Genomic DNA, 24,898 nt, shown 5'->3' with positions numbered 1-24,898 from the left:
CCAACCCACTAATAATCTTCTTCATCTTATTCCCACCCTGTATATAACTTTGAGTATCCATTAAATCTTTGAATTCGAAAGCTGTAACACCCCGAAAACCACGTTAATACTAAAAGACAGGTAAAGTAGCGTTAGTAGTAAAAATGAACCCGGTAAATATTAGGATTTAAATAAATAAACCTAATATTAAATAAAAATTGAACAAAGGCTTTTGAGGAAATAAAGTTTATAAAAGGCCTGAGTTAACAAGACTTAAAATAAAGTGAGTCGTAATTTCCTCGAACCCACTAAGTTAACTAGAAATGTTTAACCTAGTTAATAAGTGGGAATATTGTTAGAAATAAGTAGGTTGTGGCCTACTTAATAACTAACCAAGCAAGAGGGGCCAAATTTGGATAACTTGAAAGTTAAGTTACAAAAATAAAATTTAAAACAAAACACACACTTAGTGTGTGTTCTGTTCACCTCAGGAAGCTCTCATGGAGCTCAAACCCTATTCTATCAAAACCATCAAATTAAGGGCTAAACGAAGCTCAAATTCACAATTGAACGTGAATTAATGATCACTCAAGCTAGGGGATCATAAGGTATGTAAAATTTTGATAATTTGTTAAGTTGTGAAATTTGATGAATATCATAACCCGCGAATTATGGATGAATTATCGAAGTTATGGCTGAATTGTGATGTACACTTGCTTAGGAACAAAACTCTAAGTGAAAATTATACATATATTGCCATGAATTGAATGTTTATATGAATTACCACACTAGAATAAGTGGGTTTAATTCATATTAAGAAATTGATGATATAATTGTGTTTAGAATCATCATACATGATAGTAATAAGGAAATACTTGAACAAATTGTGTGTTTGAGTACATGATCATACTTGCTAAGAAATGGGTTTTGTATGATAAAATGAAAATGATGATAAATTCATGTTAAAATGATGTTTGATATCATCATGTGTTAATTGAATGAATTACGATTACAAGAACTTGGTTAATAAGTGGTTAAAACGGTAGCATAAGAATGATGCTTACCGGATAATTAACCAAGTAATTAAACGAGTAGTTGAGCTACATCGTGTAATTACTTACGTTAATAGGCAGTTGACTTTAAAAAGTCAAACTGACAATTAATATGATCGAATGATAATTTCGACATAAAATCGTAGGATGGAATAGTCGTGATTGATTATGACTAATTTAACCATCTTACGAATTACAATGATAGTTTAACGCTTAACAAGCTAGGTGGAAGCTTGGGAAGGAAGCGGGTCAAACAAACTGAGTATGAAGGAAAAAAGCATAATTTGGATGCAAGGTAAGTAAAGCTTACACCTTTTATTGAATACCTATTTGTTTTGTAGGTTATGAATAATATAAAGTCATGGTTGAATTATGATGTTCAGACGCGACATGATACAGGTCGGAACAAGAGACAATAATAATAAACCATGTTTAATGGTTAAAAAAGAATAATACGATTATTCGGTCATACAATGATGAATATACAATGAGTTTTGAATGGTTACCTTATAGGGTAAACCAAAATAAATAATAAGGGTAAAACGGTAATTCGGTCACGCGTTGACGATAATCGTTAGTGTTTGAAAGACACCTTATGGCATAAGCCATGATGGGTCAAAAAGAAATTAAGAAATAAATTATAAGTAATATGAACGTACAGTGTAAACCGGAGCGAGTCATGTAGATGAGATGGTAATAAATATCATCATGCAAAGATAAACGGCCATTTGGACCAAACGGGTCAAAAGGTGAAAATATCACCCTTTGACAATATCGACTAATGATTATTTGTCGAGTTATATGCTTATAGGAGTAAATATCGAATGGATATTTGCATCGCTATTAATTAGTGGTTATTAAAGCAAAGTATTAAAACGGATCTATACTTTGATCTGAGCCAGGTATGTGTAATTAAGATTATAGCAAAGATGTGCGATTTTGGTCAAATATGTTGTTGAAAGTCCTTTGTCGTAAAAGAAGGGCTAAAGTTGATCAAAACGCCCTTGATCGATAAACCAAGCAAACGACCCTTACGGGTTGTTTAGAAATAAGCATTTCGATCAAGTAAATCATTAGGCTAAGTATAAAAGCGAAAGGCATAATCCTTGTGAATCAAATGCCTTGAAATGAGTCCTTTCCGTAAAAAGATAAACCGAGAGGTAGAACTCGGAATAAATAGTTTATCACATTAAATCCACCATAATTATAGTTGTGGTGGAAGACCATTTGATAAGAAATGTGGAAATGTGATGATAGAAAAGAATGAGCGTAATGTTATGCTTAAAAGTGCTTAAATACCCTTAATGGGTCAAAATAAGCATATAAGCAAAAACGGTTAAGAATGCATAAAAACCCGTGATTTGAACCTTGTATTATAAGAAATAATAATAACATGAAGTTCAGGAGAATTTGAATGTAACAAACACGTTTGTTTGATAAAATCATGAACGGGTCAAAACTTTTTAATTGATTATTAAGCCGAAGGCTTGAAAATTTAGAAAATTGTTAATCCAGATGTCGGATTTTAACTCCATGTGATAGAGAATCAATTTACAATCAACGAAGAACCGAACACGATCAAGAATTCAAGCTTCCGCGTTATGTTTCGTCCTCATGTTTTAAACGGCGAATATATATACAAGGTGTTGAATATTTTATTTCTTAAAATATTTTAACAAACTCGTATTTTCAAGTGTATGTATAATCGTAAATACACTATTATAATCGAAATCTATATGATAATCGTATAAATTACGTAAGGGTCTTACAAGTTGGTATCAGAGCTCAAGTTTAAAGAGTAAAGTGTTCGATTCGAGACTTGATCGCATAATCCGGTAAGTTATTATGTATATTAACGGTCTAGTATGATTAAGTGTTGAAAACAACACATAAGGTTATCGTGAAACACACGTTACCCCAAATAAAGTGATAAGAGACCGATATAGTTGACGAATTACGTGTGTTAACACGTATCGTAAAAAGCCTTGTATTATAGTACGGGTGCTTATTAATGTCAACATTACTAATCTTTGTAAATGTATTAGTTGAAGGACCCTCGCATCTGAAAATGACGAGAGTTTAAGGATCTATCGATACGATGAAGAAATGATCTCGAATGAGAGATCGAACAACAAGGAGAGTTTATCAGGGCAAGTATTTACAAGGTAAACGTCTTAAACTTATAGTGCAAATGGTAATATGCAACAATTACATAGTGAATGACAGTTGCATATAGAATATTAAACTTGGGAAACCTGGATAGGTTACCTATCCAGGATGATGTTTCCAAGAGAAATTCAGTAGAGATACGAATTATTCACAAATTGTGAATAATAAGACAATAACAGAATTCAGTTTATACAGAAACTTGGATGAGAGTAATCAATCATCCAAGTAAGTATTCTCAATATAAATCCTATTGAGAAAAGTAATGATCAAATCAACGAATGTGATTGTATAAATGTTTATGAAAAGGGACATTTTATATGTTCAAGGATAAAACAAGTAAAACTAATGATTGTTAACTGACAATTAAATAAAATTTTACCAAATGAAATCATAAATATGGAAATAAATTAAGGAGTTACTTACATGGGACGTGATGTGGTAATTATAATAAGGTCACGTGACCATGTGTTGATCGCTTACTCTGGCCAAGTAAGTAGTGAACACATGATACCATGAGCTTCTTATAATGAGCGCATTTATGTCCGATGCAGTAAGGTCGAGACGAATGAAAAGTTAAAGGATTCTTAGGGTCAAGAAATCTTATGGGCATACTCGTATAAATGGTTTTCGTGGGAACCATAAAAACGATGTATGGCGCACATAGAAATAAATGACCCAAGGAAATTCGTGACATAAGTCATTTTGGACGAAAGAGCCATGGTTGACAAAATGGGCATTGTAAAACCAAAGTATAAATGACCCGCGAGGTCATAGAAACGAAGGTATTGCCCACACAGAAAAATGATAAAAGTCGTTGACTTTGGTCATAGTAAAGAAATGGTGATGATGATAATCATCATTCAGAATTGATAAGGCCGTCAAGGATGGTCAAAATAAAGAATAAAAGTTTGGTCGAATAAAAGCGATGGAGGAATTGAAAGCTTTTAACAAAAAAGCTCACTTGTGGGTGTCTAAAATCCCACCTCTACACTGGACAAGGTCCCATTTCTCTGGTATATACAATTATGCACTTATGGTATACACTTATGGTTTGATCTCAACAGTTATGCACTTATGGTTTGATCTTAACATGTAGGGCATTAAGTGACATGTTACTCAATAACTTGTGTGAAACCTTCAATGGCAAGATAGTGGAAGGAAGGGACAAGCCTCTCATTGCTGCTCTTGAGTATATTAGGGAGTACCCTAATGAGGAGGATTGTGACAGTGTTGAGAGTTATAGAAAAGACTGAAGGTCTTATCACACCTTGGGCACAAGAACACCTTCAAACAATTAAGAAAGATGCAGCCTTTTATCATGTGCAGTGGGATGGAGGGGATCAGTATGGGGTGAGTGGTAAACCTGGACACACATGGGTGGTGGACTTGGTCAAAAAGACTTGTGCTTGTAGAGACTAGGAAATCATAGGTATATTATTAACTGTTTGTGACTGTCTTTTATCATGTGTAGTGCTTAATGTAAACTGATTGTTCATCATTGTGACAGGCATGCCCTGCAGACATGCAGTGGCTGCAATGTGGTTCATGGCTACTAATGGTCAAAGAGTTGGTGCTTTGGAAAGCTGGTTTGATCCAATCTACACAATGGGCAAGTGGAAAGAGGTGTATGTTTTCAAGATAAACCTTATAAATGGCAGAGCTCTATGGCCGAAGAGTGATGTTCCTATTAAGATAACACCACCAAAACATCACAAAACAAGTGGGTCGGCCAAAGAAGGTTAGGAAAAGGTCAGCTGTTGAGATGGAGGATGAAAGCTCAAGCAAGAAGAAGGGCAGGTTATCAAAGAAGAATACCAAGGGTGTATGTGGAAAATGTGGGAACACCAGACACAATCAAAGGACTTGCAAGGGGCAAGGTGAAAAAAGGAAGGACTAGATCTGTTGGCAGGGGTTTAACTTTTGACTTTTGGTTTGTTATGGTCTGACTTAGCATTTTATGGGATATGTATTAACTCTAGATGTTTGGAACGTGTTTAAAACATGTATGTTATAACTTACTTATCTATGCCAATATGGCATTTTTTGTGCTAGATGTCTATGTTTGCTTGTCTTGTTTGTTTGCAATTTGCAGCAATTGAATGGGTCAAAACATGTTATTTTGGTCAAATTGTATTGACCTTGTGTTTGATGTCTATGGCTTATGTGTTGTTTGCCATTTACAGCAATTGAATGGGTCAAAACAGGTTATTTTTGTCAAATTGTATTGACATTGTGTTTGATGTCTACTGCAATATGGTTCATGTCAAATTGTATTGACATTGTGTTTGGTCAAATTGTATTGCCGTTTGTCTTGTTTGTTTGCAATTTGCAGCAATTGAATGGGTCAAAACAGGTTATTTTGGTCAAATTGTATTGACCTTGTGTTTGATGTCTATGGCTTACGTGTTGTTTGCCATTTACAGCAATTGAATGGGTCAAAACAGGGACTGCAGAGGAAGTTGATAGTGTATTGACATTTGCAGCAACAGGAAAGATAATATTTGCCGAAGCGAAACTGCATTACATTGGTCTTTTATCATGTGCCGAAGCCAAAGGTACTACATTACATTCATTATATTGGTCTTTTGAAATTTGCCGAAGCGAAATTGCATTACAAGGGTCTTTTGAAAATGTGCCAATCACAAATTACCACATTTTAGTACACATCAAAACTGCATTATAATCATCATATCAAAAACCTGCATTACACTACTTACATATCACATTTTAATACATAAACTACTTGCATTAAACTGCATTACATCAACACTACTACATTGCATATAGACTGCTTGGAATGGGATCAAATACAAACACTTAAGTTTGTAAGAACCGTAAGAACCAACACATAATTCACAAGTGTCCATCAATAAACAATTAGTTTAGGGGTAATTTAGACCTTTTGACCATATTTATTTATAACTAATTAAAAATAATTACAAAAAATATAATCAGCACAACACTATATAATTAGCATAACATCCTTAATCGTTTTTCATTATCAGCACATCGTCCTCAATCGTTCTCCATTATCAACATAAACGATATTAGCACAACATCCTCAATCGTTCTCTATTATCAGCACACCAGATGTGCTGATTATATCTACCTTTGGTGTTTGTTTGTATTATTTTGTAATTAACACATAATCAACACGTTATCAGCACAATTATAAAACACCTTTTGTTAACTTTTTTAAAAATCACTTTTATAAATACAAAAAAAGTATAGCAATATGGTACTCATATTAAAGATAAAAAAATACTTGATTTTATGATATATTTTTTTAAAAAAAAATAATGAAGTTTATAAAAGTTATTTTAATTTAAAAACTCTTGGTGGAATTTGTATTTAATGGAAAATGGTCAAATGACTAGCAATTTTACAAAAGTACCCCTAATTTGTTAGTAGTAATTTTTAATTATAAGGGTTTTATTTATAATCAATATCAACCTTTGATTTAAATTATCAATGGTTCAGATCTGTTCTTACGGTTCTTATAATAAGCACTGTTTGTACAGGATCTCAACCCTAGACTGCTTTGCATTACATAGACAAATACACGATGAAGCAAAACCAACTCAAAAAGAGAATCTTTTCCAGCTTCATTGTCTCAGATTTAAGTTCTTTCACCTTCTCCTCTAACATGTTCCTGTTTCGTAGCAGACCTGGGATGATGTTCACACATGAATGGCAATTGGATTGATCTACCCATCCTATGAATCGACATGTCGATCCTTGATCAAGACACCCATAAAAACGGCGACTTTGGTTCCTATCTGTCCAAGAGGTGAAGATAACAACTTCTTTTCCACAATCGCAGAACACCATCTTCGTTTACGAGCAGTTGATTTATGTTCGAAACCCTAATTTTGGGTCAGCCGCCGTAGAGAGAGTTGCAGGTTGGGAGGCTTGAATAAACCCTAATTAGGTATTTGGAGGATAAATGAAGGTTTTTAAATGGTGGGGTAGTTGGGTTGTTGAATGAACATAAATGCCCTCACGTGCTCTGCACGTGATTAAAATTAACTTGATTTTCTAACTGGGTTTGAGATAAAGGACGAAAGATGTAACAAGTTTTCAAAATAAAAGATTGTGTCTGTAATTATTAAAGGTAAAGGTCATCCATTGCAACTAGCTACAAACATAAAGGACGAAAAGTGTAATTTACCCAAAAAAAATATTATTTTTCTTGTATAGTAACATGCTTGAATATGTTATATATTTCCTAAAGAAATACGTAAAGCACGCATTCACCTTAAGGGCACAATAACTTCAGAAGATTAGGGCTACCCACATTGTTGCCTTGGTGAGTTGTTAGGCACGCATTCACTCGTTCCGTTTGAAATTGCCGAACTAACATTTAAAAGGGATCAAGGAATCACGTAGTGGACGATGGTCTCTTGACCTTTTCTATAAAAACCGACCAATGCTTGGTCCCCCATTAAGGCCGCATGCCCGAATCAATTAATAACGTTGATCACGAATTTGATCTAAAACCGATAGTGAAACTGGTGTGAGTTTGAAATCGTTTTGAGAATATATCACTTGAAACCTATTATCACTGAACAAAATAAAAAAAAAAAAAAAAAAAAAAAAAAAAAAAAACGGTTTCTAATCTGAACCAGTTTGAACTGATCCGATTTTGACTTGATCTGAACCGGTTATAAAACCCAACCTGGTTTGGCCCTAAATCTGGTTCTAACGTAAGCTTAATGGGTCGGCATGCCACACATGTTATAGAATTCACTCGAATATCAATCACCACAATATACGATTTGAACATACGACACTCTAGGCAAAGCCGTAAAAATACACATGGTCCAAAAGAGATTTTTTTCTTTCACTTTTACTATATCAAAATGATACTTCTCAAAAAAAGTTGGGTTAATCCAAAGTAATACGGTTTGTAGCTATACCGATATCATATACCCGTAATCTTTATAAGGTTGGTTTGAGTACGGCGCAGTCTGGTTTTGTACCATTAAACAACCTTAGTTCCACACTATACCTACTAATATTTCAAAACCCAAAAACATATGTATCATGTGGAAAAGTAACACCAAACCTGATCAATCGTCCAACCAACCACCAGACGAAGTATGCTGAGAATATTGGTGGTCCGGACCAGGTGCAAACCCTAAAGAACCCATATGGGACCCCGGTCCATTAACAGGTGGACCATAACCACCAACACCACGACTTCCCACAGGTGGTTCATGTTGTCCCACCCCACTGATCCTTGCACTATTCATCTCCTGAAGTCCAGACCGCCCCGAGTTGTTAACCCTTACATTGTTCAGCTCATCAAGCCTGGGTGCATAGCGTTGTGTTGCAGATGTGTTTGTCCTGTTGTGCGGTGTTCCATTTGTAGAACCATATCTTGTTAACCCTTGTTCATGAGCGGGAACCTGTCTTTTTTCATGTTTCTGAGCTTCAACAGGAGCACGAGTTTTTTGAGCATGAGTTTGATTACTGGCACCTTGATCATAATTACCAACCGGAAGGTCCAATGCAGGCCCATTTTGATCAGATTGTCGTGGTGTTTGAACTCGGGGTATATGGCCATGCTGCTGGGCTATAGACTTGTGTTTATAGGTCCAATCGGGCCGACTCCAAAGGTATAGTGGTGGTGTAGTGTTGTTCCATTGATCAACTTGATTGCCATTCACGTCAGCAGATCCAGGAAAATAAAATGACTGAACAATAACATAATAAATATTATGCCAAACATTAACGAAGAACAATTTTTTCGGAAAAAAAGTGATTTAGGGGGTCCTGGAAGCTTTAAAAATTAAAACCTTTTGATGTGTTTCATTACTAGTTAACAAGTAAAATGTCATTTTCGTCCCTTAGGTTTGGCTAGTTTTGTGACTTTCGTCTAAAGGTTTGTTTTTTCGCATCTGGATTCAAAAAGTTTGAAATTTTGCCATTTTCATCCGGCCTGTTAGCTCCATCCATTTTTTCCCGTTAAGTCGGGGGTAAATCTGTCTTTTTTGTTAACTTAAAGGGTAATTCGTTTTTTTTTTCACTTTATGTACAAGTATTTAGCATAATATACAAGTATTCAAAAGGCCGAATTGCCCTTTAAGTTAACAAAAAAGACGAAAATACCCTCGACTAAACGGAGAAAAATGGATGGAGTTGATGAGCCAAATGAAAATGGCAAGATTTCAAATCTTTTGGATCCAAATGCGAAAAAACAAACCGTTGGACGAAAGTCACAAAACTGGCCAAACCTCATGGACGAAAATGACATTTTACTCTTAGTTAAAAAAATGTGAATATTATATGTTTCACCCGTAACATATTATTAATAACCCAATACAACTTTATATACCTTGCCAGCTAGCAAGCTAGCATCCTCCCATATCAGATCATATTGGGGTCTCCTCCTTTCACTATCTAACCTGGCCAAACATAAGCGTATGCGTATAGGAATATAACTCAAGATAAAGATACAATCAGTTAAAATGCAGAACATTGATTAACTGGATTGAAATTTGAAAAAAGATCATGGATATAGGTAGTTGGAAAAAAGAGGACAGATTCCGGATCTTTTTGACTTCATGTTATGTTTTTTACTATTATACCCTTATACCGTTTAAAACTGGCCTTCAGTTTTCCTTTTGATTACAATCCTACCCTGATGCATTTTCAACCATTGATTAATAATAGATTAATGGCTAAAGAGTTCTCAATGAAATGTGAGTTTTGCAGAAAACCCATCCCTGTATATTGCGAGAACTCAAGAAAAACCAAACAACATCAAAGTTTTTTATACAATCATTATTATTATTTTTAAAATAGAACATTAAAAAGGAATTTACTCACCAATTAATTCATCTGTCATTTCTAAATTACTCTACACGTGTGTAAATGGTAATAAATTTCACACGTGTAAATGGTAAATTTGCACGTGTAACATAACATGTTTAAATTTAAACGCGTAATTTATTTTTTTAATGTTGTATTTTAATAATAATAATGATAAGTGTAATTTTTTTAACTTGAATGGTTTTTGATCAAGTTCTCAAGAAATATATCTTAACCCTGCGAGAATAAACCCTTCTCATGAGAACCGTGGGGGTTACGTTTTATCGTGTTATGATGAAAGTTCCACCTCCACATTATAATGTAACCTTCTCACACTTGTGATTTATTTGCATGGTACTGACACACACACATATATACATCAACATGCGTGATCACACATATGCATAAACACACACATGCCACATGTGCACATGGGGGGGGGGTATCTACCTTTGTGTTTCTGGGGGAACAATGAGGATAATAAGCTTCGGCTTAAATAGAAGAGCATTGGCTATAAACTTGTTTGCAAGAGAAGCATTCATCCCAAATGGAGGGTTTAGTCCCATGATCTGCTCAACAAACATCAACCATGTTAAAAAAAATTAATTCATAGGGTAATGATCCAAAAGAAAACTTATCAAATGAAAACAACTATCATCTTACCAAACGAGACCCGTTAGGTAATTCCTTCGGAGAAACCTTCATCCAATCCCTCTTCTCAAAGTTGAAATCATTCTGTCAACGCAAAGAAGTAAGCGCCAAAAATTTATTAAAAAAAAAAACAAAAACTACAACTTAAAGAAATACATATATACAAGATCCAGCCATGTAGGAAAAGACCATAGTAAAATTAGAGATAAAACAAAAAAAACATATATACTTTTGCCGCTATTCAACTTTAAATTGTGGATCGATTGGTGTTTGACCTGTGGATTGGTGATTAGGGTTTTAAGAATGAAGAGGGTTGGAGTTCTTATATTACAAGGGTTTCTTTTAAAAGGAATGGACGAAAAATGCCCATGCACGTGGTCTGAATAATGGGTTAAATGGATGGTGGCAAGTGACGTGGGCTGTAATTGTTACAAAAGTGCAAGTATTGGTATTGTTTTCGCAATTTTTAAACTAATGGATTGTAAATGTTATTTTCAACAAACCACAAGGACGAAAAACGTTATTAACTTTCTTTTTAAAAAGAATGGACGAAAATGCCCCTGCATGTGCCAAGCACGTGGTCTGACTAACGGGTTAAATGGATGTTGTTAAGTGAGGCGGACTGTAATTGTTACAAAACTGAAAGTACTAGTACTGTTTTCGCAATTTTTAAACTAATGGATAGTAATGGTTGTTTTCAACAAACCACAGGAATGAAAAACGTAATTAACTCCTATGTAGTATTTGTATCCATATCCAAAATACTGATTATCTACAAGATTAGGAAGTCAAAAGTGCTTGTATAACCTACCTTCGGTTGTTTAAAATCATAATTTTTGTATGAGCAGTTCGTTTTCCCCATCTCATCAAGCCGTTTCTTCATAAGGCAACTAAAGTCATTTGCCCCACAACAAAAGTCAACTACCTGCACAAGAACAAAGTAACCTATGTAGTTAATATTGCGATATATCACTGATATTATCGGTCCCTGGTGAGATATCGGTACAAAATATCGGTACCGATATTGACTGATAATTGACCGATATATGACCGATTTTCCCAATATGTTTTAAGTCTTAATCAGTTCCTACTTGCTACAATTGTAGTGTTTTGCAAGTTGCAAAAGGTTAATTTGTTAATAGTAGGAAAGTATACTGAACTATTAGTGTTAAATTGCTATATATATAAATTCATCATGATATTAAAATTACCGATATCCCACCGCGATAACTGACATCTCAAATATCTGTCCTTAACCAATATCCATTTTTTTACCGCATTAACCGCTTAGAAAATAACAACTTATGTATGGCCCCTAATTTTAACTGAAACGTAAACATTGAAAGGCCTCACCATTCATAAGAAAATAAAAGCATATGCAGAATCTGTATGTATTAACTATATACAAAAATAACATGTGTACACAAAAGAATTACAGTAAACCCGGCACCTTCTTACCATGTCACCATCTTCAACATACCATTGAAGCTTATCAGCAATCTGCACATTCAAATAACACAGATATAAACTACATTAGACAAGCAAAAGTGAGATAATAAAGTCATGACTATAAAACAAGTATAAATAAATCAAATGATCAATAGTCATTGGTCAGTAACCTTTTCCAACTTATCTACTTTTGTAAAATGGCGACCGTAAGATGTATATCGCATTCCATGTAGAAATGGTGCAAGGTACACTCCGAGTCTATCCTACATGGCACAAATAGAAAAAAAAAACATGAAAAGTGTACTCAAGATTCAGCATGTATATATTAAACCAAAGTCAAACAGCACAAACTGTTGACATCTACCTTCCACCTCATTAATTGATCAAAGACACCAGGGTCACAGACAGCCTTCACATCCTCTACACTGCATCCGTCTTTAAGCTTCTTTGCAGCCAAATTTATAGCCTGCAGTAATAAAGTAGTTCAGATCATAGAGACATGGTATTCACTATCACTAGAAGTGGCAAAATGGGTGATTTACAGGTCAAACAGGTTCGGGTTGAAATAGCTGATATGTACTTAAAGCCAAAACGGGTTAGGTTGGTCTGACCCATGTTAGTGCATATCTGTGTGTCCGTTACAGTGCAAATAGGCTAGAGAGAGTGTGTGTTGTATATGTAGATAGTTAACAACTTAACGCATGAGTTCGGTCAACGTATGAATAATGCAGTTGACTTGTAGCCATACGTTGTGTAATGTACAACGTATGAGCCATGCGTGTTAGAATGCCAACGCACATGTCATACATTGAAACTCCCAACGTATGAGTCATACCTTATATAAAGGGAGACATGCGTTGTGCGAGATAAGTATTAGAATTTGAAGATCGAACACACTTGTTTTCTCCTTGAGTTTAACGATGTAAACTCTTTCGGTATGAAAGAATCTGTGATTCTGTGATGACTAAACGTTATGCTGCCGAAATTTCTACCGAATTTGTTTATTATGCAAAAAACTTCATTCTCGAACGTATTAAACACTAATCTGTAGGATTTAAGATCCGTTTTACGTAATTTTAACCCACAAGCTTCTTTCTATTTGTTTTTTTATGTTTAACTACTGTGTCAAACATTGTTAACAACACGTTACCATGTTAGTACAGTAATGTCACTTTCGTTTAGAAAGCCATAAGGAAAAATGGACGGGTTGGGTGACATGTAAAGACAAGCTCGGCCTTTAGGTTGAAACGACTGATTTTTAATTCGGGTCAGATCTGTAAGCTCGTTTTATTCTTTTTGTAAATAGTAAAATGCCATTTTCATCCCTAAGGTTTGGCCACTTTTGTCCGAAGGTTTGTTTTCCAGCATCTGGATCCAAAAGGTTTGAAATCTTGCCTTTTTCATCTGACTCATTTACTCCATCCATTTTCTCCGTTATATAAGGGGTATTTCCGTCTTTTTAGACATCTTTATTAAAATAAAAAACACTATTAAGAAATAAAGATACACCTCTGTTGACTTTCTAATTATGGCTTTCTTTATAAACATTAACAAATAGGTAAAAGAATGAAAATACCCTTGACTTAGCGTTAAAAAATGGATAGAGCTAACAAGTCGGATGAAAATGGCAAGATTTTAAATCTTTCGGATCCAGATGCGGAAAAGCAAACCTTTAGACGAAAGTCGAAAAAGTGGTCAAACCTCAAGGACGAAAATGGCATTTTACTCTTTTGTAAATATAACTAACTACTTTATCAAATATGGTTAAACCCCCCACCTCACTACAATGGTGCCCAGTTTTTTTAAAAAGCCAATTAGGAGGTTTATAAATTTTAAGTTTTGAACACCATCTGGCCGACTTCCACCCAGTTTCACACATTTGAAATTGGCCCATTTCCTTTTTAGTCAACTATAATATCTTAACCTATTTGACTCATTAAGCATAAAACATAATCAATAATGACCCATTTATAAGCAAACGGGTGAAGAAAAAGGATACCTTCACAGCACCTTCCACCCTCGCTAAGTAAATGGTTTTGTCCACCCTTGATGAAAGTGCATGTGTAGATGGTACTTTTTCTTGATGGTACTTCTTTACCTCATCCAGTGTAACAGACGAAGCAGCTTCTTTCATTAACGCCAATAATCTACAACGTTACGAAGTAGGGTTTAAATACTATAAGTTCATAACCCACATAAGATGATGGTTTACATTTTACAACTGGTTATAAGCAGAGGTGACATAATGTGCTGGTTTCAAAATGGCTCAAAATGAGCTTGGGTCAAAACCACTAAAATATATAGAGCTGGCAAAATAAGCAGCCCGCATAATGTGTCAAAACTAGTAAGGGCAGAAACTTTTCTCCAGTTTTGAACTTTTTCGTATATATGTATTGCCACATTATTGCACAAATCATGTTACCGCAAAGGTAATTAAAATTATCAAATTAAATGGTACAGGAGATTTCAGATATTATATATAAATAGGTAGAGGATCCTGTAAAAAGTGCTCAAAGTGTGAGAAGTGTATTATAACACTATATATAATACTATATAACACCATATAAACACCGTATAACAATATGTAACACCATATAATACCATATAACACTATGTAACACTATATATCATTATATAACATATACTATATATATATATATATATATATCAATTGTCATCAGTCATCACCCTTTTGCGCCAGTTACGTTTTTGACTTTTTGGTTTTCACCACTTCACTTTGTTTTCTTTGATTTTCCCCATGCAACGTTCTAGCAAATACACTTTCTATTATTATATTGTTTACTTACTTTTTGTTTTACTTTCGCAATAAACAATTATTATAAAAACCAAATATATTTCCAAATACAGTTAGTGTATCATTCATTATGTATCATTTACTTTAATTTTTAGCTTTAAAAAATGAATACATAATTGTGGTATCGTAATCTATACGAGTGCCGCTATCATAACGAACGATACCGTACGCGTTCATTTACTTTTTAAAAAGGATGTTTCCTTTAATAGATAAGAAAGAGAGACAATAAAGAGTACCTCTCTTTAGATTTGTCATCTAGAGGAGGTAAAATTTCTGTCTGCTGAGATTTGGCCACCGCAGAAGTGTCATCTTTCTCCAAGTTGTTTGATATTGTCTCATGACTCTCATCAAACAAATCAAATAATCTACTCCCTAATGTTGGTTGACCATCATTCGAGCTGGGCTTCTTGACTTTTGTTGACAAATTCCTCAAAGGGTTCCTAGACGTATTCGCTACTTTCTTTCTCTTCAAAGATTCTTCACACGATGAAAATGCTGCTCTCTTTTTGGAAGAGCCTTCTGATTTAATGGTGGAAGATTTTTCAACATGTTTCTGTGACTTCAGAACAGACTTCTTGGATGGGTTTTCGGAATCGAGATCTGTTAACTTGACCGCGACTTTCTTCTTGTCTGGTTGCGGTGTCTTTCTATCGCGAATAATCTCAAATATTATGGGTCTTGCAGGGGTGCCGAGTTTGGGAACAATCTCGTGTTCTCTGACAAGAGAACATAAGATATGTTAGTTCAGAGTAATGGACCGTAAATATTCGGTAATGAAACGAAACAGGTTTGGTTGAAATGGGTTGGGTTTGGGTTAACCTGAAACATGAGTAAAGTACACGGATAGTGCATGTGGCTTACCAAAATTTTGGATTTGATCCCCAACTTTTCAAAAGTACACAGATGGTCCTTGTGGTTTGCACTTTGTAACGCATTTAGTCCCTTGCTTTTTCCAAAAGTACACGGATGGTCCCTGTGGTTTGCACAACACTTTGTAACGCATTTAGTCCCTAACTTGAACATGCTAAAACCTTTAGATTTGTTGGTTAGGGACCAAATGTGTTACAAAGTGCAAACCACGAGAACCATCCGTGTACTTTTGAAAAGCTAGGGAGCAAATCCAAAATTTTGCTAAACCACAGGGACTATCCATGTACTTTACTCTCCCGAAACATATATCTTCTACTATCTTCATTTTTTATCAGTAATTATTATTTATTACTGTAACATATGCTGGCCTAACTATATAAAATTTCAGTAAGAAACTCATTTTTTGAATTAAACTCCTTAGAAGATTTCTTCTTAAAAAAACACTTTGAGCAACTTTCAACCCATTTGACCCATGTCCTTTTTAGCTAATTAATTTTTGTATCCAACTCAAATAATTCATAAATAAACGGTCAAAATAGCTTTGTGTAGAAAGTAGGAGTGTAAATGAGCTGAGGTGCACGTGAACTACTTGATACCGGCTCGTTGAAAGCTCGAATCAAGCGGAGCTTTAACGAGCTCGAAGTTTACAAACTTACAAGCAATATATCAATGCACGTGATTTAGGCAAAAGTCCATTCCAAGCCCTAGCTTCAACAACAACATCATCATCATCATCATCATCATCACCACCATGATCATCATCATCATCACCACCACCACCAATTTGATCATAAAACATAATGTCACTACAAAAAGACCAAAAACACAACGAAATGATCAAGATTATTTACAAGACAAAGATGAAAATAACTTATCAAGAGAATGTATGAAATGAAACAGAAAAAAGTCAAAAACTACCTCGGTAAACATTTCCTGTGATATGATTTTGGACACCGCCTGCAAGTAGCAAACTGCAAATCTTTCACTTTTTCGTTTTCCGTTTGCTTACAGACAGCACATTTGTGAGCTGGACATACGAAGGGTTCACCGGCAGCAATTTTTTCTTTTAGAGCCTGTTGGCCTGCTTTATCATTCCTCTGGAGCAACTTTGCTACACACTCTGGGTGATAAAAATGACCACAAGTTGCAGAACAACAACGATATACCTACAAAACAGTACCATATTTAGTCTGAAGATTGAAAGGGTATCACAACAATACACTAAAACACTAATTCAGTATAGAATTAGACTTTAATCTCTAATGTCCACGCTAGACGCTATAATTGTTATTAATAGTAGTATTCATTACACAGAAAGTTTAGAAGGTTGACTTAGGTTGACTTAATGAGCTTTTTATTTTGGACCCTTCACATATAATAAGTATAACTGCTAAGCGTTCAACAAAAACACTAAAATAAAATTTATACAAAATATGTTATTAAAAAAGTTTCATTAATGCCCTTCGTAATGAACACACTATTGACATATGATATTTTATTCATTTTAAATAACTATTTATGATTGTTATTAATAAGTTTTTACAACTTATTAAATAACAAATAAGTTAATGTATAATGTTTTTTGATTTTATAAAATAAATAAATCAACTGAGATACATCATTATGCTATTCAAATTGAATGGGTTGAAAGCCGCTCAGAGTCAGACTCTATTTTCAACACATACAACCTCCTAAATCGTTCATATTCAAAAGATTCAGATTATAACAGCAAAAAATATTGTTTTAATATTCATAATTAAGTAATTAACACACTATCAAATGATTCAGATTATAACAGCAAAAATATTGTTTTGATATTCATAATTATGTAAATAACACACTAATTATTTATAGTATTTTTCAAAAACTATCTGGGGTTCAACCCGTTTAGACCGATATGATAGGACTCGTTTGAAGCCAAAACCAATTTTAACATGTTAACAGACTCATCCGTTCCGATCTGCCCATGTTTGACATGTCCACTTTCACCTTTAAATGTTTCCCATTAAAAAGGACACTACAATATACATGCATATGAAAACCACAAAACTGACTTTTAAAGATGACACTAAAAGAGAAACCAGCCAGATAAAAAACATTAAAAAATTTCTTGTAAATATCACATACCTCTGTATTCGAAGATTTATCAGAAGAGCCTAGTTTACCACAAACAAAGCACTGGTGTAGACGATACTTACAATTCTCGCATTTATATAGTTGATTTTGTAGACCCTGCAAAAGAATACAGATAGTAGATGACTAAAGATAATCAATGCAAAAGCAAAAGTAATCGAAAAGAACAATTAAGAAAACAACACAATTTAGAAAATTTGTATCATCCAAAACGAATATATAGTTAACAAACCTCCAATTCTTTAGAAGTTAAACCAAGAGATTTACACTTGGAATCTAGTCCAGAATCTCGGGTTGCGTGAAATGACCTAAAACATTCCCCGTCACAACTGCAGTGGATGTGAATCCATCACAAAATCATCAATTGAAATTGAAAATATTATGGTTTCAAAGAAGTCTCTTCAATATGGTTGATATGCCACATGTACAAGAAATGAAGTTACTAAGCATACATATGTAAATAAAGAATGCATTCAGCACAAAAGTTGGGAGAAAATAAATGAAAGCTAATGTTATTAATTTGTAACAAAACAAATAAGCGTACCAGATGAGTGCACCGCCGTTATCGCAAATTGCACAAACTGTATCGTAATTATCATCTTCCTCATCAGACTCACTATCTTTAGTCTGATTGGTGATGATGTCATCATCTTGCGTTTCAGCGTTCGTGTCATCAACTATAAAGCTAGGTTTAGTAGCAGTTCCAACATTCTACACACCAGTTATTTCAAGAATGTTAAAACAACATAACAAAGCAACAAGAGAGAAAGTATGACAAACTAGAAGCCATATTATACCTCATCATGAGATTTCCTCTTTCTGGGATTATCCAAAAATGCAGCCAAAAACTGTTCCACTCATTCAGAGTCAAGCTCAAACCAAGTTTTGAAGAAAAAAAATAAGAGTAAAATGCCATTTTCGTCCCAGAGGTTTGGCCAGTTTTGTGACTTTCGTACAAAGGTTTGTTTTTTCGCATCTAGATCCAAAAGGTTTGAAATCTTGCCTTTTTCATCCGGCTCGTTAACTCCATCCATTTTTCTTCGTTAAGTCGGGGGTATTTCCGTCTTTTTGGTTAACGTAAAGGGCAATTCAGTCATTTTCACTTTAAGTACAAGTATTTAGCATAATGTACAAGTATATAAAAGACCGAATTGCCCTTTAAGTTACAAAAAAGACGAAAATACCTCTGACTTGACAGAGAAAAATGGATGGAGTTAACGAGCTGGATGAAAATGGCAAGATTTCAAACCTTTTGGACTCCAGATGCAAAAAAAAACAAACCCTTGAACGAAAGTCGCAAAGTTGGCCAAACCACAAGGACTAAAATGGCATTTTACTCAAAAAAATAATCAAACTATACTATTCTCATATCAAGTTGTAACATCTAGTGACTAGAAGCTTCAATTTGACCAGCAGGAATAAAATTGCCACACATTGCACATATTTTAACCCACAATATATACTCCAAAAACTGACGTCTTACATTCTTGCTCATACCAAAAATCAATAATGTCGACTGAAATAAACATCATGTAGCTAATTCCTTTCAGGTTTCATCCATGTTATAGACATCAAGTACCCAGGTTGTGTTGACCTGAACCACATTTTGTTCAAACGTTTTGATCTGTCGTAAATTACTAATGCGTCAAATATGATTACAAGATTATATTACTCTGATAGTAATCTAAATTTTTGAATTAAGTGATTCAGGGGATCTCATGCACAAAAATTACTTTGGAAAACTTTCTACACATTCGACCCATTTCCTTTTAAGCTATTTTATTGACTTCACTAGTTTGACCCATTAGAGACAGTACATAACCCAAAAACCCATTCACGAGTAAGTGGGCTGAAATTGAATAACCAAAACAACACAAAAAATAATAAAACAAGACAAACCTTGGATTTTTCCAATGTTTCATCCCTCTTTACAGCTTCTCTGATGAAGCTAATATGATCTATCAGATCATTCACTGAAGGGTTTACATCATACGAGCTACAAAACGGAAAGAAAAAGTCCTAAAAACTCATACATATAACGATTAAACCCCATTAACACCGAAACTAGAGATACCTGAAAACTTTCGAGAGGTGGTTCCATAAAGATTTCTCTGGTGCTTCTGGTTTTCTTTTCAGATAGCAGAGACAATGCACGGAGACAAATATTGTCCTGATCATATTTTTGTAACATTTTTTAGGTTTTTCTAGCTTGATCCAGTGGTTATCTTTGAAAAGCACGGAGATCTGGGGAACTGTAGTTAACATATCATACTTCCATGCTATCACCTGCTGGTATATCTTTCTCCTACCATTATCAACAAGGCCACTCAAATAAACGGGCCCTGTGTTAGCACTTGAACTCTCGTTGTCATTCCACTGTACGGGTAACTTTGAAAATGAAATGGGGTCATTATCTTTATCATAAAAAACATAATCCATGATAGCGTCTGGATATGTCTCCCCCTCGTCATCCGATGATGCCATGTTCTAGACTTCTACAACTAGCAATGCGAAAGCACTTAAACACCTGGAAAATGTTTTAGGCATACACACATCTGATTTAATTAAACTAAGTTGATCAAAGTTTTGCACAACATCTAAGCAGTTAATGCGGTAAAAAGTCAGATATCAGTAAAGGACCGATATTTGAGATATCAGTAATCGCAATGGTATATCGATAATTTTAATATCATGCAGAATTTATATATATAGCAAATTAACACTAAGAATTCAGTATACTCTCCTACCATTAACAAAATTACCTTTTGCAACTTGCAAAACACTAACAATTGTAGCAAGTAGGAATTGATTAAGACTTAAAACTTTTAACATTAACAATTAACAACTAAGACTTAAAACACTAATAGCAACAATAAGAAGAAAGACGAATGGTGGTACTAAGAAGAAAGGTACTGATCTCGGAAAAATCGGTCAATATCACTGATATCATCGGTACCGATATTTTGCACAGATATCTCACCGATAACCGATATATCATATACAAATACAAATTCGTAGCAAATCAACATGCAACTATAGAAACACAAATACAAGTCCTATAACTAAGTTGTTGAACACTCTACGATCATACACAAACCCAAACAGAGAAATATTACGGGAAATAACGATCGAGGTTTTACAAAACCCTAATTTTCACGGCAAACATGCAATTCGTTACAGTGTGCTTCACGATCATGTATAGACGATACCTGTTGCACTGCATAACATTAGATATAGTTCATATAACTATATACACAATCATGGCGTATGATTCATACCTGTGTATGGCAGATTAGGGATTCGGAAAATGAATCGTCGAAGAATGGAGAGATTAGCGTAATTCCGTAAACGAATGTTTCGCTATAGAGTGTAAGAGAGAGGGTTTTATAGTGCTATACGTGCGTAAAAGATTTATATATTTAAATAATGAGTTAAATGTAAGGGTAAATTACTTTTTGAGTCCCTGTGTTTTATGTGTTTTAACTAGTTTAGTCCAAAAGCAAAAAGTTTAACGACCTGAGTCCCTATAAGCATTTTCTTTAACCATTTGAGTCCATTTTTTGGATGTCTGTTAAGTCAGCTGTTAAGTTCCCTCACGTGCAGTCCATGTGAGGGGTATTTTCGTCCATTTAACCCTATTAAGCCTTTATTCCACCTGCATCTATCTCACCAACCTCATCAACCTCAATTAAAACCCTATTTTCACCCCCCAAATCTTTCACATTATTCTTCGTTCTTGTAGATGATGGTCGACGAGATGAATTGAAGTTTATCAATGGAATTGTGAGCGAGTGAAAGATTTGGGGGTAACGTTGATCATAAACATTGCATAAAGATTCAAATCAAGCTCGTCATTCAAGAAAAATAATCATTTTAGGTGTAACGTTGATCATAAACACGGCATCTGCTTATCGTGCGCTTGAAAAGATCCACCTTGAACGGATGTCTGTTACTGATGATGATCTTGCTGTGGTGGCCCACTCGTTTCCCAATTTTAAAGAGCTTGTTTTGGTCTGTTGTGATGGGTTTGGTACCTCTGGACTTGTTGTTGTTGTTAGTGAGTGCAGGTAATGATTTTATCTCCAATTTGTTAACTTTATGTTATATAAGGGTTAGATCTGTTGTTTAGCTATCTGGGTATTTGTTTAAATTGTGTTTTAGATGAAAAAAGTTATCTACTTGATGAATGTTTTTAGCTATTTGAGAGTTCTTGAATTGATTGAGGATGAGGTTACTGATGATGAAGTTGACTGTATTTCGTGTTTTCCGGGTGATGGTGTGACAAATTTGGAATCTTTAGCTTTTGATTGTGTTGAATCTGCTATAAATTTTGAGTCTTTAGAGAAGCTAGTGGCTAGATCACCTAGATTGAATCGGCATGTTAGTATATCGCAGCTTTATCGGTTGCTTATCAGGGCGCCACGGTTGACTCATTTAGGAACTGGATCTTTTAGTCCTTCGGAGGAACAACCACAAAATGACAACAGTCGAGAATCAGATTATCTTTCTGCATTTGCTGCTTGCAGATCGATTGTTTGTCTTTCGGGGTTTAGAGAAATCGCACCGGAGTATCTTCCTGCGATTGTTCCGATTTGCGCTACTCTTACGTCGTTAAATCTTAGCTATGCGAACGTTGATGCTGAGCAGTTGAAACCTGTTATCCGTCTCTGCCATAAGCTTCAGGTTTTCTGGGTAAGTCGTATTCGTTTAGATATGGTGATCGACGATGAATTGAAGTTTATCAGTGGAATTGAGCGAGTGAAAAGATTTGGGGGTGAAAAAACCTTTTTAATTGAGGTTGGTGAGGTTGGTGAGATAAATGCAGGTGGAATAAAGGCTTAATAGGGTTAAATGGACGAAAATACCCCTCACGTGGACTGCACGTGGGGGGACTTAACAGCTGACTTAACAGACATCCAAAAAATGGACTCAAATGGTTAAAGAAAATGCTTATAGGGACTCAGGTCGTTAAACTTTTTGCTTTTGGACTCAACTAGTTAAAACACATAAAACACAGGGACTCAAAAAGTAATTTACCCTAAATGTAATTTATTCCCTATGGTTTGGGCCATTTTCACATTTTAGTTTAAAACTTTTATTTTTTGCCTATGGATCCAAATAGTTTCATCGTTGCCCATTTTAGCCCACCAGGTTAACTTCATCTATTATTTCTGTTATCGAGAAGGGCAATTCGGTCATTTTATGTGGCCGAATTGCCCTTCTAGTTAACAGAATTACATATAAAATGACTGAATTGCCCTTCTCGTTAACAGAAAAACAGAATAAAGTTAACCCAGTGGATTAAAATGACAATGGTGAATATAAGGACAACATGAGTATTGATTCTCAAAATGAGGGTCAAACACCGATGATTAAGGATTTTATAAATCCTATACTTTAAATACGATTTTCAAATAACTTATAATCTGATTCAATATCCTACGAAGATAGGCATTAAAACTAAGTCTTAAAGACTCACATGAAGTCAAAAATTGCCTTCTCCATGTCCACCAACTTTATTAGACAAGCATGAACGTGAAAAGAGAGGAAATAATGACGAAAGAAGTCCAAATTTCCAAGGGTCGGCTTTTTTTCATAAAAGACAACTTTCAAGACCTTCTGACAAAATTTGAGTTACAAGAAAGACATGTCATAACGAGAGCATGTGAAAAGAAAACACAAGTGAAAAGACCTAGAGCCTATCTAGAAAAATATTGGGCTACAAAAAGAGGAAGAAGGAAGAAAGGTGTAACACCTCGTAAATTTATGTCCAATAATGTATCGACACGTGTCATGAGCTTTAAACGTGTAAAAGGTTACTTATGAAGGACTAAAGTTGACAAACAAGGAAAGTATGTGAATAAAAGGATTCAAAATGTCAACAATTGATAAATATACTTTAAAATAACCCTACACGATGTTTATACCCTTAAACGAATGAATTATGGATCATACGAAGCTAATTGTGGAAGAAAGTGAGAGATTACAAACTACAAGGGTTAAATGTGTCAACATGTTTAAAGTATACCTCTGAGTGACCTTTTAGCGAACTCGAAGCTTTGTAACGATAAATTATACTCACTAGAATAAGTGATAAAAATTTCACAAGGTTTCGATAAAGTATGAGAAAGTTATGATAATATTCGTATACGAGGGGTTAAAAGCGTCAACGTTGAAATTAAAGACTTTACGGGTGATCATAATGTTAACCGAAGACTTTGTGTTTGGTTATGTCTTGGAGCGCTTAAAAGTCAAGTTAGAGGGTTGAAAATGCAAGAAAAATAGTTAAAACCACGTTTATAAAGGATCAGGGGCCAAAATGTAATAAACGAAACTTTTTTAACTTGTTCCCGGCCCTCATACCGGTCGCGTAAGACCTTAAGGGTCCTTACGCGGGCCGCCTAAGCATGCCAGCGACTGAAAATGCATGGCAGCTGCCAGTTCAGTCTGTTAACCGACTTTAGAGCCTTGTTTTATATACCAGGGACTCCTCCACTGGTATTTCATGCAATAGGAACACATGGGACCATCTTATAACATATGTAGACTTGCTTGGCATGATCTACTTGCCTTAAAATTCCTATATAAGAGCTCCAATTTTGCAAGCATTGGACACTTGCATTCAAAACATTCACAACTTCAAATCTGAAGATTCCTGGAGCTTAAGACCTGTTCCTAGAAGTCACTAGTCGTGCATAGGACCTTTGTAAGTGTCCTTAACCTTCCTTAATTCAGTTTTACTTAGTTAATTAGCCTAAAGTCAAACCGTCATAATGAAGGTTTGGCTTCGTGATTATTCACAATTTGTCCAGTCAAATCTTGAATTGAAAGTACCTATGAGTTGGTAATTATGTGGCTAATAAATCCTCAAAAGGGTACTCTCTGATTCCCACTATAAGTAGGTCAATTGTCGGATCAAAGCTAATTATAAAAAATTAACAGAAAGCTTATTTTCAAATAAACA

At 34.8% G+C, this 24,898-nt stretch overlaps 2 protein-coding genes across 3 annotated transcripts; one reads left to right on the top strand and one right to left on the bottom strand.

Moving 5' to 3' along the window:
• Positions 1–8,045: 8,045 nt before the first annotated feature.
• Positions 8,046–21,314, bottom strand: LOC110873612 (protein ENHANCED DOWNY MILDEW 2). 2 transcript variants are annotated; one of them, XM_022122572.2, is made up of 20 exons: positions 21,213–21,314; positions 20,009–20,461; positions 19,834–19,930; positions 18,732–18,782; positions 18,479–18,645; positions 18,167–18,263; positions 17,929–18,033; positions 16,720–16,967; positions 16,458–16,607; positions 15,168–15,647; positions 14,116–14,263; positions 12,481–12,582; positions 12,287–12,379; positions 12,126–12,167; positions 11,479–11,592; positions 10,680–10,751; positions 10,467–10,585; positions 9,541–9,610; positions 8,660–8,899; positions 8,046–8,596 (listed from the first exon to the last, which is right to left on the bottom strand). In XM_022122572.2, the coding sequence occupies exons 2-20, from the start codon at positions 20,416–20,418 to the stop codon at positions 8,273–8,275; spliced, it is 3,129 nt and encodes a 1,042-aa protein (XP_021978264.1). In that variant the 5' UTR covers positions 20,419–20,461; positions 21,213–21,314; the 3' UTR covers positions 8,046–8,272. The 2 variants fall into 2 exon arrangements, with proteins under 2 accessions (XP_021978264.1, XP_021978263.1); XM_022122571.2 differs by having other exon boundaries at positions 8,046–8,899.
• A 562-nt stretch (positions 21,315–21,876) lies between these two features.
• LOC110870484 (transport inhibitor response 1-like protein) lies at positions 21,877–22,776 on the top strand. Its single transcript, XM_022119661.1, has 2 exons — positions 21,877–22,001; positions 22,131–22,776. Exons 1-2 carry the CDS (start codon positions 21,877–21,879, stop codon positions 22,774–22,776), a joined length of 771 nt encoding a protein of 256 aa, XP_021975353.1.
• The last annotated feature ends 2,122 nt before the right edge of the window (positions 22,777–24,898 follow it).

This window comes from Helianthus annuus, chromosome 8 (assembly GCF_002127325.2).
Source record: "Helianthus annuus cultivar XRQ/B chromosome 8, HanXRQr2.0-SUNRISE, whole genome shotgun sequence".
Lineage (NCBI taxonomy): Eukaryota > Viridiplantae > Streptophyta > Magnoliopsida > Asterales > Asteraceae > Helianthus > Helianthus annuus.
The sequence above is the reverse complement of the archived record's forward strand: the minus strand, read 5'-3'. Positions and strand labels throughout refer to the sequence as shown.